Source organism: Sus scrofa, chromosome 16, assembly GCF_000003025.6.
Source record: "Sus scrofa isolate TJ Tabasco breed Duroc chromosome 16, Sscrofa11.1, whole genome shotgun sequence".
In the NCBI taxonomy this organism is placed as follows: domain Eukaryota; kingdom Metazoa; phylum Chordata; class Mammalia; order Artiodactyla; family Suidae; genus Sus; species Sus scrofa.
Genome location: NC_010458.4, coordinates 55671048 through 55685250, shown reverse-complemented (window position 1 = coordinate 55685250; position 14203 = coordinate 55671048). Strand labels below are relative to the sequence as shown.

Here is a 14203-nt window from a genome sequence, read left to right as displayed (position 1 = left end):
TCTTTAGAGCTCACACCAAGTTAGGTTAAAGCAACACTGTAAGCCAAACACCTCCTGGATTCTCATCTTCCCGTCTTGCACTGAAGGCCCAGCACATGTCGGAGAGAATGTGTGTCACTCTAAGCAGGCCTTCCTTAGGAAGCTGCAGGGACCAAGTTGAGGCTGACATGCATCCTTAGATGGGAACTCTAACGGGGAGCGTATTTTCCCAAAGGGGGCCCTACTTTAATGAAAACATGCTCATGATTTTTTTTTTCCTAATGTTTCTTCAGAAGTTACATGGAAGCATTTTTTTTCTCTCTCTCTCTTCATTCAAAGAGCTGCTCTTCTTTTCCCCTGTCGTGTTTGTAGAGCTCATAAAATCTCCGTGTCAGGGGTCAGTGCATATGGTTTTCTTGGCCTCCCAGAAAAGATGGTAACTGTTTTGTTTTGCGGTGTTTTTTACATAGCGTTCAGCAAAGTGGTCATTCAAAAAGCAGAAACAGACAGAACATTGTAAATCAAGTATAATAAAAAAATAGAAAAAAATAAAAAATAAAAATCAGACCCCAACTCCACTTCCTGGTGAGACTGCATAGCCTTAGAGAAAACTTTGGAGAAAGGAGTTAGCAAAGCAATGAATGAAACCGCACAGGGGCCTTGAGGCTGGCAGAAAACAATCTCTTAATCCTCACAGCTTAGCACCATCAGACCTACTAGACTTTTAAATCTCAGTATGTTCTGGCCTCTCCATCTAGCTTGTGCCCATCATGAGGTCAAGGGTTTTCATCCATTTTGTTCCCAGCTGTGTCCCCTGCACCTTGAACAGTGCCTGGCACATAATAAGAACTCAGTGACTCCTTGTTGAATGAATAAGTCAAAGGCAGCTTCTAGCCCAACTCGAGACAAAGCAGGACTGGTTCTCCTGGGTGGCCTTGAGGTCCGGTTACTAGAACGCATAGCTCCTTGCAAGTATGTGCAGACTAATTTGCAAAGAGGCTTGAATCTGAAGATACTCTGTGGGTATCCAAAGCTGAATCTTCTTTCAAGGTTAAAGAAAATCTGCTTTTTTTCCCCTGTGGACCCTAAGATTCAGGTCTCCACACCAGTCCTCTGTCCCCTGAAAGTGGAATCTCCAGTTGCTGCTATTTCTCTTATTAAGGAAGCACGGCCACTTATGCATGGTAGGTGTCCAGGCAGTTCAGGGGGGTTGGAATCAACGCACTGCCCGGGTCCCAGAGAATAAACTCCTCACAGAGTCCCTCCTTGGCAGCGAGAGTTGGGGGCACTGTCTGAGTTGTCCACTAAGCACCCCATATCAAAACACCTAGAGGTGTTGTCTTAGTTATGGAGGGTAAATTAACATATAACATTATCTTCATCTCAGAGGTGCCACATGATTTGGTGTTTACATAAGGTGTGAAATGATTGCCCCATTAAGTCTAGTTACCATCTGGCACCATATAGGTACCAAAAATTTTATGACAACTTTCAGGTTCTACTCTCTTAGCAACTTTCAAACATGTAATACCGTATTAACTACAGTTATCATGCCGAACGTTACATCCCGTGACTGATTTGTGTTACAATGGAAAGTCTGTACCATTGACCTTGAACCTCTCCACCCACCCCTCACCTTTGGCAACCACCAGTCAATTCTCTGTATCTATGAGCTTGGTTTTCTTGTGTGTGTTTGGGGAATTTTTTTGTTGATGAGATCCACATAAAGGTGAGATTAGAGGGTATTTGTCTTTCTCTGTCTGACTGACTTCACTTCTCTTAGTGCCCTCAAAATCCATTGATGTTGTCACAGATGGCAAGATTTCATGCTTTGTATGGCTGAATAATATCCCTTTAAATATATATGCACCATTTTTGTCCATTTATTTGTTGATGAAACACATTGGTGTGTATCTTGGCTGCTGTAAATAATACTACAATGAACATATATAGGTGCATATATCTTCAAGTAAGTGTTTTCTTTTATTATTAGAGTTGATTTACAATGTTCTGTCAATGTCTGCTGTACAGCAAAGTGACCCAGTCACATACATACATATATATATATATATATTTTTGTCGCATTATCCTCCATCATGTTCCATCACAAGTGACTAGATACAGTTCCCTGTCGTATATGGCAGAGTCTCTTTGCTTATCCACTCCAAATGCAATAGTTTGCATCTCGAACCCCACATATCCCACTCCCTCCCCTCCCCCTCGCAACCACAAGTCTGTTCTCCGTGTCCACGAGTTTGCTTCCTTTCTGTAGATAGGTTCATTTGTGCCATGTATTAGATTCCAGATATAAGTGATACGTTTGATATGTGTCTTTCTCTTTCTGACTGACTTCACTTAGTATGAGAGTCTCTAGTTCCATGCATGTTGCTGCAAATGACGGTTTTCATTTGCTTTAGATAAATACCCAGAAGCAGAAATGCTGGCTCATATGACCGTTGTTTTTCATTTTTTAAGGTACCTCTGTACTGTTTTCTCTACTGGATGCATGGATTCACATTCTCCATAACAGTCTACAAAGGTTCCCTTTTCTCCACATCCCTGCCAACACTGTTAGGGCTTTTTTTTTTTTAAATAAAAGCCATTCTAACAAGTGTAAGGCACTATCTTAATATGGTTTTGATTTGCATCTCCTTGATGATTAGTAATGTTGAAGTTCCTGTTGTGGCTCAGCAGTAACAAACCCAACTAGTAACCATGAGGATACGGGTTCGATCCCTGGCCTCGCTCAGTGGGTTTAGTATCCGGCATTGCTATGAGCTGTGGTGTAGGTCACAGAGGCAGCTTGGATCCGGCATTGCTGTGGCTGGGGTGTGGGCTGGTAGCTGCAGCTCTGATTTAACCCCTAGCCCAGGAACTTACATATGCCACACATGCAGCCCTTAAAAAAATTTTTTAAAGAAAGTAATGTTGGGCATATTTTCATGTACCTGTTGGCCATCTGTCTATCTTCTTTGGGAAAATGTCTATACAGATCCTCTGCTCATTTTTTAATCAAACTGCGTGATTTACTATTGCATTGTATGAGTTCTTAATGTAGCCTGGCTCTTTGTCCTGCCTCAGAATATGATTTACAAATATTTTCTTCCATTTAGTAGATTGCCTTATTTTGTGGATGGTTTCCGTAGCTGTGCAAAAGCTTTTTAGTTTGATGTCATCCCAGTTGTTGGTTTGTGCTTTTTATTGCCTTTGCTTTTGTGTCAAATGCACTGCATAGGTAGATAGGTAGGTAGGTAGGTAGGTAGGTAGGTAGGTAGGTAGATAGATAGATAGATAGATAGAATCACCAAGACAAATGTCACGGAATTTTGTAGTTTCGGTCAAGTTTTTAATACATTTAACTTTGTGACTGGTATAAAAGTGTTTCATTCTTCTGCATGTGGCGGTCCGGTTTTCCCAACACCACTTATTGAGGAGACTGTTCTTTCCCCCATTGTGTACTCCTGGCCCCTTTGTCATAAACTGACAGTATGTGTGCAAGTCTCTTTCTGAGTTCTCGATTCTGCTCCACTGGTCCCTGTATCCAGGGCCACACTGTTGGAAATTAGGAAGTGTGATGCCTCCAGTTCTTTGTCAAGATTGCTTCAGCTGATTACTTTGGCTGTTTGGGTATCTGTGGTTCCATACAAATTTTAGGAGTATTTGTTCTACTTCTGTGAAGAATGCCACTGAAATTTTCACCAGGATTGCATTGAACCTATAGATTGCTTTAGATAGTATGGACATTTAATCGATATTAATTCTTCCGGAATTCCTGTTGTAGCTTAGTGGGTTAAGGACCCAAAGGTGTGTGAGGATGCGGATTCAATCCCTGACCTCACTCAGTGAGTTAAGGATACAGTGTTGCCACAAGCTGTGGCCTAGATGGCACACGGATCCTCTGTAGCTGTGGCTGTGATGTAGGCCTGCAGCTGCAGCTTCAATTCAACGCCTAGCCCAGGAACTTCCATATGCCACAGGTGCAGCTGTGAAGAGAAAAAAAATTTTTAATATTAATTCTTCCAGTTCATGAGTATGTAATATCTTTTTTGTCGTCTTTTTTTCCAGTAATATCTCACAGTTTTCAGTGTACAGGTATTTCATTCTTTTTGATGCAATTGTGAATATCTTTTTACAGTTTTCTTTCTGGTAGTTATTAGTGTATAGAGACACAGCAGGTTTTGTATATTGATTTTGTAACTGTACTGATTTTACTAGTTCTGACAGCTTTTTGGTGATGTTTTAGGGTTTTCTACATATAATATGATGTCTTTTTTTTCCTAACCTCATTGTTCTGGACAAGACTTCCCATACTATATTGAATAAAATGGCATCCTTTGTCTTGTTCTAGATCTTGGAGGAAAACGTTCAGCTTTTCACCACTGCACGTGATATTAGGTGTGGGCTTGTCATATATGGCCTTCATATGTTATGATATGTTCCTTCTTTACCTACTTTGTTGAGGGTTTTTCTCACAAATGGGCAGTGAATATTGTCGAGTGTTAATGTGGTGTTTCACATTGATGTGCAGATGCGAACCATTCTTGCATTCCCTGGAATAAATCCCACTTGACCATGGTATATGAGCCTTTTAATGAACTGCAGAATTTAGTTTGCTAATACTTTGTTGAGGATTCTTGCATTTATGTTTGTTTAGAGATATTGGCTTGTAATTTTCGTGTGGTGTCCTTGTCTGGTATCAGAGTTATGCTTGTCTTGTAAAATGACTGCAGGGTGTTCTTTCCTCTATTTTTGGGGGGAGTTTGAGAAGTACTGGTATTAATACATCTTTTAATGTTTAGTAGAATTTACCTGTGAACCTGAGTAATCCTGGACCTTTGTTTGGTGGGAGGTTTTCTATTAATAGTAAGGAGATTGAATCAGCTTATTCATTAGTCAGTCCTGTGAAGCTTTATGTTTCTAGAAATGTACCCACTTCGTCTAGGTTGTCCATTTGTTGGAGTATAAGCAGTCATAGTAACCTCTTTTATATTTCTGTAGTACCAGTTACCAGTTGTGATTTCTTCTCTATTATTACAGATTTTGTAAGTCTAGCTAAAGGTTTTTCAATTTTATCTTTTCAAAGAACCAGCTATTGAATGCCTTGAATCTTTGCTGTTGTTTTTTATTTCTTTCCTTCTAATTTTTGGATTTAGTCTCCTTTTTAAATACCTTTTGTTTCTGGTTATAAAATAGGAAAGTAAGGCATACTGGTTACAAATCATTCCTAAAATACGGAAGCATACAAAAACATGAAGAAAAACCACCCTTAATGTCAGGTGCCTATGTTTTCAGAGAATTTCTTCTACTTACACCCATTTTTTGACCCTAAGTATACTATCAGGGGAATGTATTTTGCTACATTCTAAAATGTAGAAATTTTTTCATGTCAATAATGAGAAATCCATGTCATCAATTTGGATGGCTTCATATATTTCTACTCTATGGAAAAAATCATCAGTTATTTCATGAATCCCTGATCAGTGAATATCTAGGTTATTCTAGTTTGTTATTTAGACGTAACATATTTATAGCCCTACTTAAGAGGCAGTTTATTTAATAGATAAGAACACATAAGGGAGTCCCTTTGCCTTGGAGGGCCCAAGTCTCATCTGAGAGAGCTTATTCTACATTCTGACTTTGAGAAAAATCTGTTTCTTTTTCCTTGAGTGTAAGGGGGTCCAGGCTTTCTGAATAGAAGGCATCTTCCAGGGTAGGGAACTGCTTTACTTAGAGGAACAGCAAGGCCTTTTGCTAAAATGGATAGAAAAAAGAAAACTCCTCTTTGAGAAAAGTGTAAAGATGACACATATAGAAAGAAGGAGGGAGGGCCTACTTTCAGGCAAATTTCTGGCCACAGAGCTTGCTCACCAGGGTACCTAGACTTGGGTGTTGTAGACCATGGAGGTCACATGAGTCACTGGAAAAACTGCATGAGGCTCTTGAGTCATGGTCAGCTTGCGTCTGCCAGACCAGAGAAATGGTTATAGGCAACCAGGCCGCCTGTGCTTGACCCATGGCATGTAGGGGGCATTTGGTCCAGGCTGAGGGTCCAGAGGACAAGCCGGATGCAGCTGTGTGAGTGTGGAAGACCACGGGTGGTCTCACATGGCAGGTGTTGATGTGATTTGATTGATCAACCAAGGGGGATGGTTTGTTCAGCAGAGAAATGATATAAGGAACCTGATCATTTTTAGGAAGGTGAATTTGGTGGCTTTGTGAAACACATAGGATAAAAAAACATAAAGCTGTTCTCACTACCTTGCAAAGTACACCCTGCCTGAGGTGAAATGTTTTCACTGAGTATGTTTTCAGGTATAGCAGTGGGTGGTGAAAAAGCACCCAGGGAGGGTTGGAGGGCTGATGATTGTGACAAGATACCTCAGTGCTCCACCACTTGGCCATCCCCCAGTCCAGTATTTTTCCTGGTTCCATGAGTCTGCCCCTTGTGTGGCTGGGAAAGCCTTCAGTCCTGGCAACTGTGCTTCTAACCAGTGTTTCTGTTCTCCAGCTATGACCACGAGGGCCGCCTAACCAATGTGACACGCCCCACAGGGGTGGTGACCAGTCTGCACCGGGAAATGGAGAAATCCATCACCATTGACATTGAGAACTCCAACCGTGATGATGATGTCACAGTCATCACCAACCTGTCTTCGGTGGAAGCCTCCTACACAGTGGTACAAGGTAAGCCCCTCAGCCAAGCCCAGAGGTGTGAGCTACCAAGCCTAGCAGGACCTCCAGAGACCTTGCAGCCCTCATCTTGCTGTTTTAGTCCACTACAAACTAACTCTACAAGAGGTCAGTCTTAGAGAAAACCAGATGCAGGAGAATGTCATCTATACCAAACCAAATGTCAAGTTATTTGGAAGTATACACATTTACCTGAAAATGTCAGTTTTCACACACACCCCCACCTCACCCTCTGCCTCCACCTCTCCATCACCAGCACTCCCTGCCAAACCAGCACAACTGGTTACCTTCTCCAAGGCTGTTTTACTCTCTTGAACTCACCTTGGTTTTGTTAGGGAGGTGGTTCTTTAGTCCCATTCTGCATCTCTCTTCCAAGCATCCGTGTGATGAGGTGGTTGTCCTATAATCACAGAGACCTTAGCAAACTCATGCCCAGACTAGGTTCTCAAAGGCTTCTGACTACCCCATGGTTACTGTTGCTGTTTGACATGACAGTCCAGGACAAGCAAGAAGAGGAATTGTGCAGGTGACGTTTTCCTGTAAAGAAGATGCCGTGTCAGTGGGCTAGCCTATTGTCCGAGGAAAAAAAGTGTCCTCTGGGGAGATAAAGGGTGACATTTCTGGACTGTGATCCTGTGACATAGCCCATTTCCGTGACTCTGTTTCTGCTCTGCCTGATGTAGATTTTAATGATGTGGGTTTTCTGCATGATGGCTGCAGTTGTGGGAGTGACAGGTGCACACTTGCTTGCAACTCCAAAAGCCAGCATCTCAGAGGCCAGCCCAGCTGGACTCCTCTGCCCAAATAATCAGGAACCATAGATCTAGAAAAGGAGTCGCTGACTCACATTTCCTTCCTGGAACTTTTTGATAAAGGAAAAGGTCAGAAGTCTGACTGACCAGTGTAGATTCCATCTGGGAAGATTAACACATGTTATCAGCACCCACTGGCTCCGTCTACCTCGTACTAGTGGAGTCTCTTCAGATTTCTCTTGAGTGGAGGTGGCATCAGCGGTGGAGTCAGCTGCAAACGCATGAGGGGCAGAAAGGTTGCTTTTTCTCTTGATTTTCTTGAAGAATCCTGGGCTTGATTTGCAGTGGATCGGCCCTGGGGTCAGATGGGGTAGACCATCAACCTCAGGTTAGAGAGTAGGCAAAGGAAAAACATTTTTAAGTAGTTCTCTTTTTTTTTTTTTTCCAGTTTCAGCTAAAACATATATCTTAAAGATCAGGGGTTTGATTGACACAAATTGTGTAGGCACTAGACATCTTTAAATGTTTAAATGTACTATGAATAGTCTTCAGTGAGTAAAAGAAAAATATCACAGCATAATTATTTCTGGAGTGCCACATATTAATAATGTTTTTCTTTCCACGGATCAGTAGCATCTCTGCTACTCACCTTAACATTGTACATGTGCTAATTGAAGGCAGCCTTAGACTGACAGCTGCAAAGTACCATGGAAACCTATAAAAATAGAGGTTCTGTTCTCTCCTGACTAACAGAGTGGATAATTTATTTTCCTCTCCCCACCCCCACTTCCATTTCTCCAGATCAAGTGCGGAACAGCTACCAGCTCTGCAATAACGGTACCCTGCGGGTGATGTATGCCAATGGGATGGGGGTCAGCTTCCACAGCGAGCCCCACGTCCTGGCTGGCACCATCACCCCCACCATTGGGCGCTGCAACATCTCCCTGCCCATGGAGAATGGCCTCAACTCCATTGAGTGGCGCCTCAGAAAGGAACAGATCAAAGGCAAAGTCACTATCTTTGGCAGGAAGCTCCGGGTAAGTAGTTCCACCCAGCTTGTCACCACAGAGTGGTGGAGGGCACACACTTTCCACCAGTGCTAAGGACACCTCCCAGTTCCCGAGCTTCTACTGCGCCTTCCTTCCCTGAAAGAGACACCTGAGCCGAAGCCCTCTGGGCAAGTGGTCTCCGTTTCCTAGGCCTGGAAACGGGGGCGATCTAACTTCGGCTCTAACTGCAGGTCGCTGTGACTTGTTTTCACCATCCTCTCCCTCCATGTTCCCTGTTCGGCTGACTCAACACACGAATTGGTGCCTGGGCACACTCTGTGCGGGGTGATTTGCTCAATCCGGGAAGCATGGAAGTTTTACAGTGTGCTCTTTACATAAACTCAGGATAATCCGATGGGTTAAAGGGAAGAGAGAGGAACATTTTAGGGCTTGAAGGGAAAACACAGGTGGAGTTCTCACCCAGCCTGAGAGGAAGTAACAGACAGACCCAAGCAGGAAGTTCTAACCAACCCTAGCTTCCCCAGACCGCGTAACTTACAAGTTATATTTTTAAAGTCAGGATATCACAGTTACTGAGGACTCGTACGATGCAAGCCCTATGTTAAATGGTTTACTTGTATTCCCTTACCTTCAACAGCCGGGTGGGGCTGGGTATTATTATCTCCACTTTTCAGATGAGGGAACACAGGCTCTTGGAAGCTAAATAACCTGCTCAAGGGCACAATGCCCAGAAAATGGCAAAGCCAGGACTCAGCCCCAGTTCGTCTTTCTGTCTGGCTCACGGGCCGGGATTCTTAACCAGCTCCCAGATGAGACCGACAGTCATCCAGATAATCGGGTCCTGCTGTGTGCAGTGAAGCGGCAGTATGAGAGGGACAGGTCCTCCCATCACACTAACTCTTGCCCCAGGGGAGAATCCCAGGGCTCTTGGTCCTCATCAGAGTCAGCCCCTACTTACTGAACCAGGAGCCAGGCGTTGCGTTACGCACCGCAGCAACGTGGCACACCTCACGAAATCCCTGCCCTCCGGTGGGAGGACAAGGAACAATAGGAGCAGCAGATAAGTCATCTACTAGGAGTTCCCATTGTGGCTCAGCAGGTTAAGAACCTGACATCACGTCCTTGAGGATGCAGGTTCGACCCTGGGCCTCGCTCAGGGGGTTAAGGATCCAGCATTGCCACAGACGGTGGCATGGTTTACAGATGTGGCTCAGAGCCAGTGTTGCCATAGCTGTCGTGTAGGCCAGCAGCTGCAGCTCCTGTTTGACCCCTAGCCTGGCCACTTCCATATACCACAGGCACAGCCTTAAAAAAGAAAACAAAAGTCAATAAATAATTGCAGACGGAGATACTCACTAGGAAGACAGTAAATAATGCAGTACGGCACCATCAAACAAATGGGGCTTTGGAATTCCTGAGATTAAGAGGCTCACCGTACACAAAACTTGGGTCATTACTTGTGCCGTATTATTGGATCGAAATCCAACCAGCCCAGGTGACCTCCCTGCAGCGCTGGGCCACTCCATATTAAGATTCTGCTTTTGTCTCGTTGGAGTTTAAGTCTCCACATTAGGTTATCAGCAGTCTCCCATGTTTTTCGTCCTCTGCTGGTATCTGCAAAGTTGCAAGCCGCAGTATCTTCCTGAAGACAAAAATGAAATGAGATTAGCAGCTAAATCCTTAATGACTGGATTTTCGGGGCTGTATAATTGATTTTTGATACACTGCACTGTAGAAGTTGATTATAAGTAGTAGCCGTGCCTTTTCTCCAATAAATCAGTTATGCATTTTTGACTAAGTTTCCAAAATAAAGATAAATGTGACCCTAACATAAAATGGCTATAATCCCAACGCTGAAATATTAAAAATTGTCCTAATGCTACTTGCAGTAATTAGCAGACGGTAGGTGCCCAAGTCTTAAAACTGAATTTCTGCCAGGGTTAGATTTGCTGGCATCGTGTTTATGCAAATCGAAACACAGCTTTATCTATCAACACCTCAACATTTAATTGTCTGGTGTTAGTTCCTGTAACAATAATCACATATCCATTTAGCTCTCTTAAATGAAAATCACTATGAGATTATAACAGGTTGAGTGGACTGAAAATGTAATTTGAAAATGAGGGAGAAAGCCTGGAATTTATTTGCATCTCATTTATTTTAATTCAATTCATAAATTGTTTAGTGAATGAAATAAAAGCAACTCCTGGAAATTGCCAGGGAGCCATCAGGGGAAGGTGGAGGGTCACGTGTGACGAGCACTGTCACGGAGGCCCGGAGCACAAGGGGGGAGGGGGGCGTCACTCCATCAGTCCGAAGAGGGTGGGCTGGGATCGGTTAACAAGTGTGAACAAATAAACCCAGGAATGAGGGCCTTCATGAGCCCACCTAGACACAGCAGGGCTCCGCCATCCCTCCTGGCGAGCCCACGGTGGGGGGACTTCAACTTACCTGCAGGGAAGCCCAGGAGACGTTGGCTCTCTGGGCGCCTCAGAAGCCAATGAACATGAAAGATTGGGTGACCACATAGCAGGGCCTCTGCCATCCCAGTTGGGGCCAAGGGTTGCTTCACAGAAGAGGTAGACTCACGTCTACGGGGCAGTCGGAATTAGGCAGGCAAAGCGGTCAGCAAGGGGCAGTCAGACAGAGTGTGACACCTGGGAAAAGCCACGGAGCCCCCCCCCACCCCCCAAAAAAAACAAAACAGGGGATGGTTTTTCAGAAAACTCACTCAATGTTGCTGGAGGCGAGGGCGCGTTATACTGCAAGAAAGAGCCACTTGGTCAGGGGCAGCAGGAGGAAGGGAATCGTTTGCAGACCTGCATTTATCCTGAGGACAATGGGGGGCTGTTCCAGGGTTTGATGTGCAGAGAGCCCTGTGTTGGGATTTGTCGCGTTAGAAAGACCGCTCAGGCTTCCTCGGGTGTCCAGGAAGATAGATCAGAAGGGGACAGGACCGGAGGAGAAGGGTAAGCCACACACAAAAAAACGCAGTCACCAGCAGAGAAGACAGAGGGAGATCTGAGAGCTACTTACACACAATTAAGAGGATTTGGCAACTTACGGGGTTGCTGTGTCATGCTCACCTTTTAAGAGGCCCTTTCTGTGATCATAGGGACTGGGAAGCCGAGGCTTGCCGGGCTGGCCTGCTGGACTCTGTGACGGAGAGAAGCTAGAAACTGACTGATACAGTGACGCACCCCGCCCCGCTTGTGCTCCTAGCCTCAGTGATAGCGCACGTCACATGTGACCCTCCACCTTCCCTCTCTACCTTCCCCAACAGCTCCATCCCCATGGTGTCCGTGAGGATGCAGGTTCGATCCCTGATCTTGTTCAGTGGGTTAAGGATCCGGCGTTGCCACAAGCTGCAGTGTAGGTCGCAGACATGGCTCGAACCTGGTGTTGCTGTGGCTGTGGCCGGCAGCTGCAGCTCCAGTTGGACCCCCTAGCCTGGGAATTTCCATATGCTGCAGGTGTGGCCCTAAAAACGAAAGAAAATATATAAGCAAGCAAGGAAGACTCCAGGCTGATACCAGGTCAGCTTAGGGAACCCAGGGGCAAGAAGGAGGAACCTCTTACAGAATTAAAAACTCAAATCCTTGGAAGAACTCTGAATGGCCTGGCACAGTTGGCATGGCATTCCCATCCCCGGGCCGGTCACTGGTCAGGGAGGTGGTGGCTCTGTGACTGGCTGAGCCGCATGTGGACACACGTATCTTGTGATGGACATCTCAGTAAAACCTCCTAGAAGGGGAAATCTCAGAGAAAAGGGGTGTTCCACCCAAAGAAGGAAGAGATGGTTAAAACACACACACACACACTTGTCATCCTCCGTCCTCCCAAGCCTAATCATAAAGCAAACTTCTGGCCCCGAGACCTGCTGGTGCATTAACGCCCCCTCCCCTCCAGCAAGGCTTTGTTCTAGACTTGAAAGAACTGAAACCAACTCCTCCTGCTATGATTTAAAACTTCGGCTCTTTCCTAAAATGGGTTTAGTGCACAATTCCCTCTGATAAAGAAGACATATAACCACCCTCTGGGAGATCGCCTCCTGATTATGATTTACATAGAGATTGCAAAAGCAAGAAACATCTACAGGTGTAGGTAGCAGAACAAAAGAATTGCCTCCAAGGTAATCTTCCATCATGATATTGGTATTAGTGTTATTAGAATTCCAAGAAGAAGTGGGAGTTCGTAATTTTGTTTTGGTTTCCGTATAATTAATATGACATTGCAATTACACGTTGGCTTGCATTACTTTTACTTTTTGGCAAATGACAGTGACACAGGAACAAAGTGGGAGGCAGACGCGCCTGTGTGCCTGGGAACATACGCACGTGAAATCAATTCTGCGTGGAGCCAACTCAGGCAGGTCTGTTAACATATGTGCTCATCACAGAAGCCTGAATCGTAGCAGCCCTCCCACCCCCACAGTGCATTCATTCTGCACCAATGAATATTTTATTTTTGAAACACCTATTAAGTTCCTGGCACTGTAGTAGGCACTGAGAGTATATCAGCAAACAGACAAGACAACTGTGATCAGTGCTTGTGTAGACAGACCTTGCTAAAAATGAGTATTAGCTTAAATGGCAGCTCAGTGGAAGGGTCTGCCTCTGGAACTATATTCCACAGTGCATCCCCCGCCCCAAACATTGCTTTTGGATGACTTGCTCTTCTGCCTGGTGGGATGGGAACGTGGAAAGACCCTCATGGAGCTTATGCTGCAGCAAGAGGGAAAACAGGTAATACTCCAATAAACTGCAAATATAAAGAAATGGTGATGGAGCTAGGAAGGAAAAAAACCATGGTTGAGGTCCCAAGGAATGTCTGATTCAGGATAAGCCCACTCTAAGAAAAATGACATTTGGGCTGAGGACTGAATGAAGAGGAATTTTCCAGAAATGGAACGGGAGGAAAGCCTTCTGTCTTAGGGTAGCAGCATGTGCAAAGGTCCTGAGCCAGACGAGACCATTGCCAGGATTTGAGCAGAAGGCTAGCCTTTGTGGCTGGAGCCCACTAGCTGAGGAGTGGTAAGGTCAAGGGACTGGGGCCGCCTTGGTGTTGGTAAGGATCTTAGAAATATATAGGTCCTCTCCAGATGCACCTAGTGTGGACTACAAAGGGGCATTCACCTGCAGGCTAGACTGACTTCCTTTCTTCCAGAGGTTAGGAGACATGTGACGTGCTTGACTTCCGGAAGTTCAGGTTGAAGGATGACAAGCCCGTTCAGGTTGTCTGGGCTGAGCCTCCTCATCAGACACCTCTCCTCTCTGCCACATCCCTACCCATGGACCACCTGCCTCCACCAGAATACCCCACAGCACAGAAGCACAGGTCTCTGCCTGGGCAGGGCTTTTGCTGACCACGCCACCTGGAATGCTCTCCCTGCCTCGTCTCCGCCCTCACCTGTGAAGTCTCACTCATACTTTGGGCCCCACAGAGATAGCACTTCCTCTAGGAAACTGTCCTGGTGGCCCAGTTCTGCTTCCTGATCACATGATCACATTGATGTTTTTCATTGTTTGTTCACACATCTTTATCCTCCTCTGACCTGTAAGGTCTTGAAAGCAGAAGCCCTAACTGGCCTGCTCTATTTTTTGTGTTGGGGGGGGAGCGGGGGCTATGCCCATGACATGCAGAAGTTCCTGGGCCAGGGATCGAATCCACAGCATAGCAGTGATAATACCGGCTGCTTAACCCACCAAGCCACCAGGGAACTCCTGCTCTGCTCCATTTTAAGTATTGCTAACATTGGAGTTCCTGTTGTGG

General features: G+C 45.1%; 1 protein-coding gene and 1 long non-coding RNA gene across 11 annotated transcripts in view; one reads left to right on the top strand and one right to left on the bottom strand.

The window, feature by feature from the left end:
* Window positions 1–14203, top strand: part of TENM2 (teneurin transmembrane protein 2) — a 3459878-nt gene that overhangs the window by 3398900 nt on the left and 46775 nt on the right. Inside the window, 2 exon segments of the mRNA XM_021076712.1 lie at window positions 6488–6663; window positions 8223–8458. Of these exon segments, the coding sequence (XP_020932371.1) occupies window positions 6488–6663; window positions 8223–8458 (412 nt within the window).
* LOC110257231 overlaps window positions 6672–14203 on the bottom strand; it is a 60882-nt gene continuing 53350 nt past the window's right edge. For 3 of the 10 annotated variants that reach the window (XR_002339554.1, XR_002339561.1, XR_002339560.1), the window contains exon 3: window positions 9662–11587. This is a non-coding gene — a long non-coding RNA (uncharacterized LOC110257231). Of the gene's footprint in view, window positions 7207–7605; window positions 7777–9661; window positions 11588–14203 lie in introns of those variants that run through there. The other 7 variants (XR_002339559.1, XR_002339563.1, XR_002339557.1 and 4 more) reach the window with 7 other exon arrangements.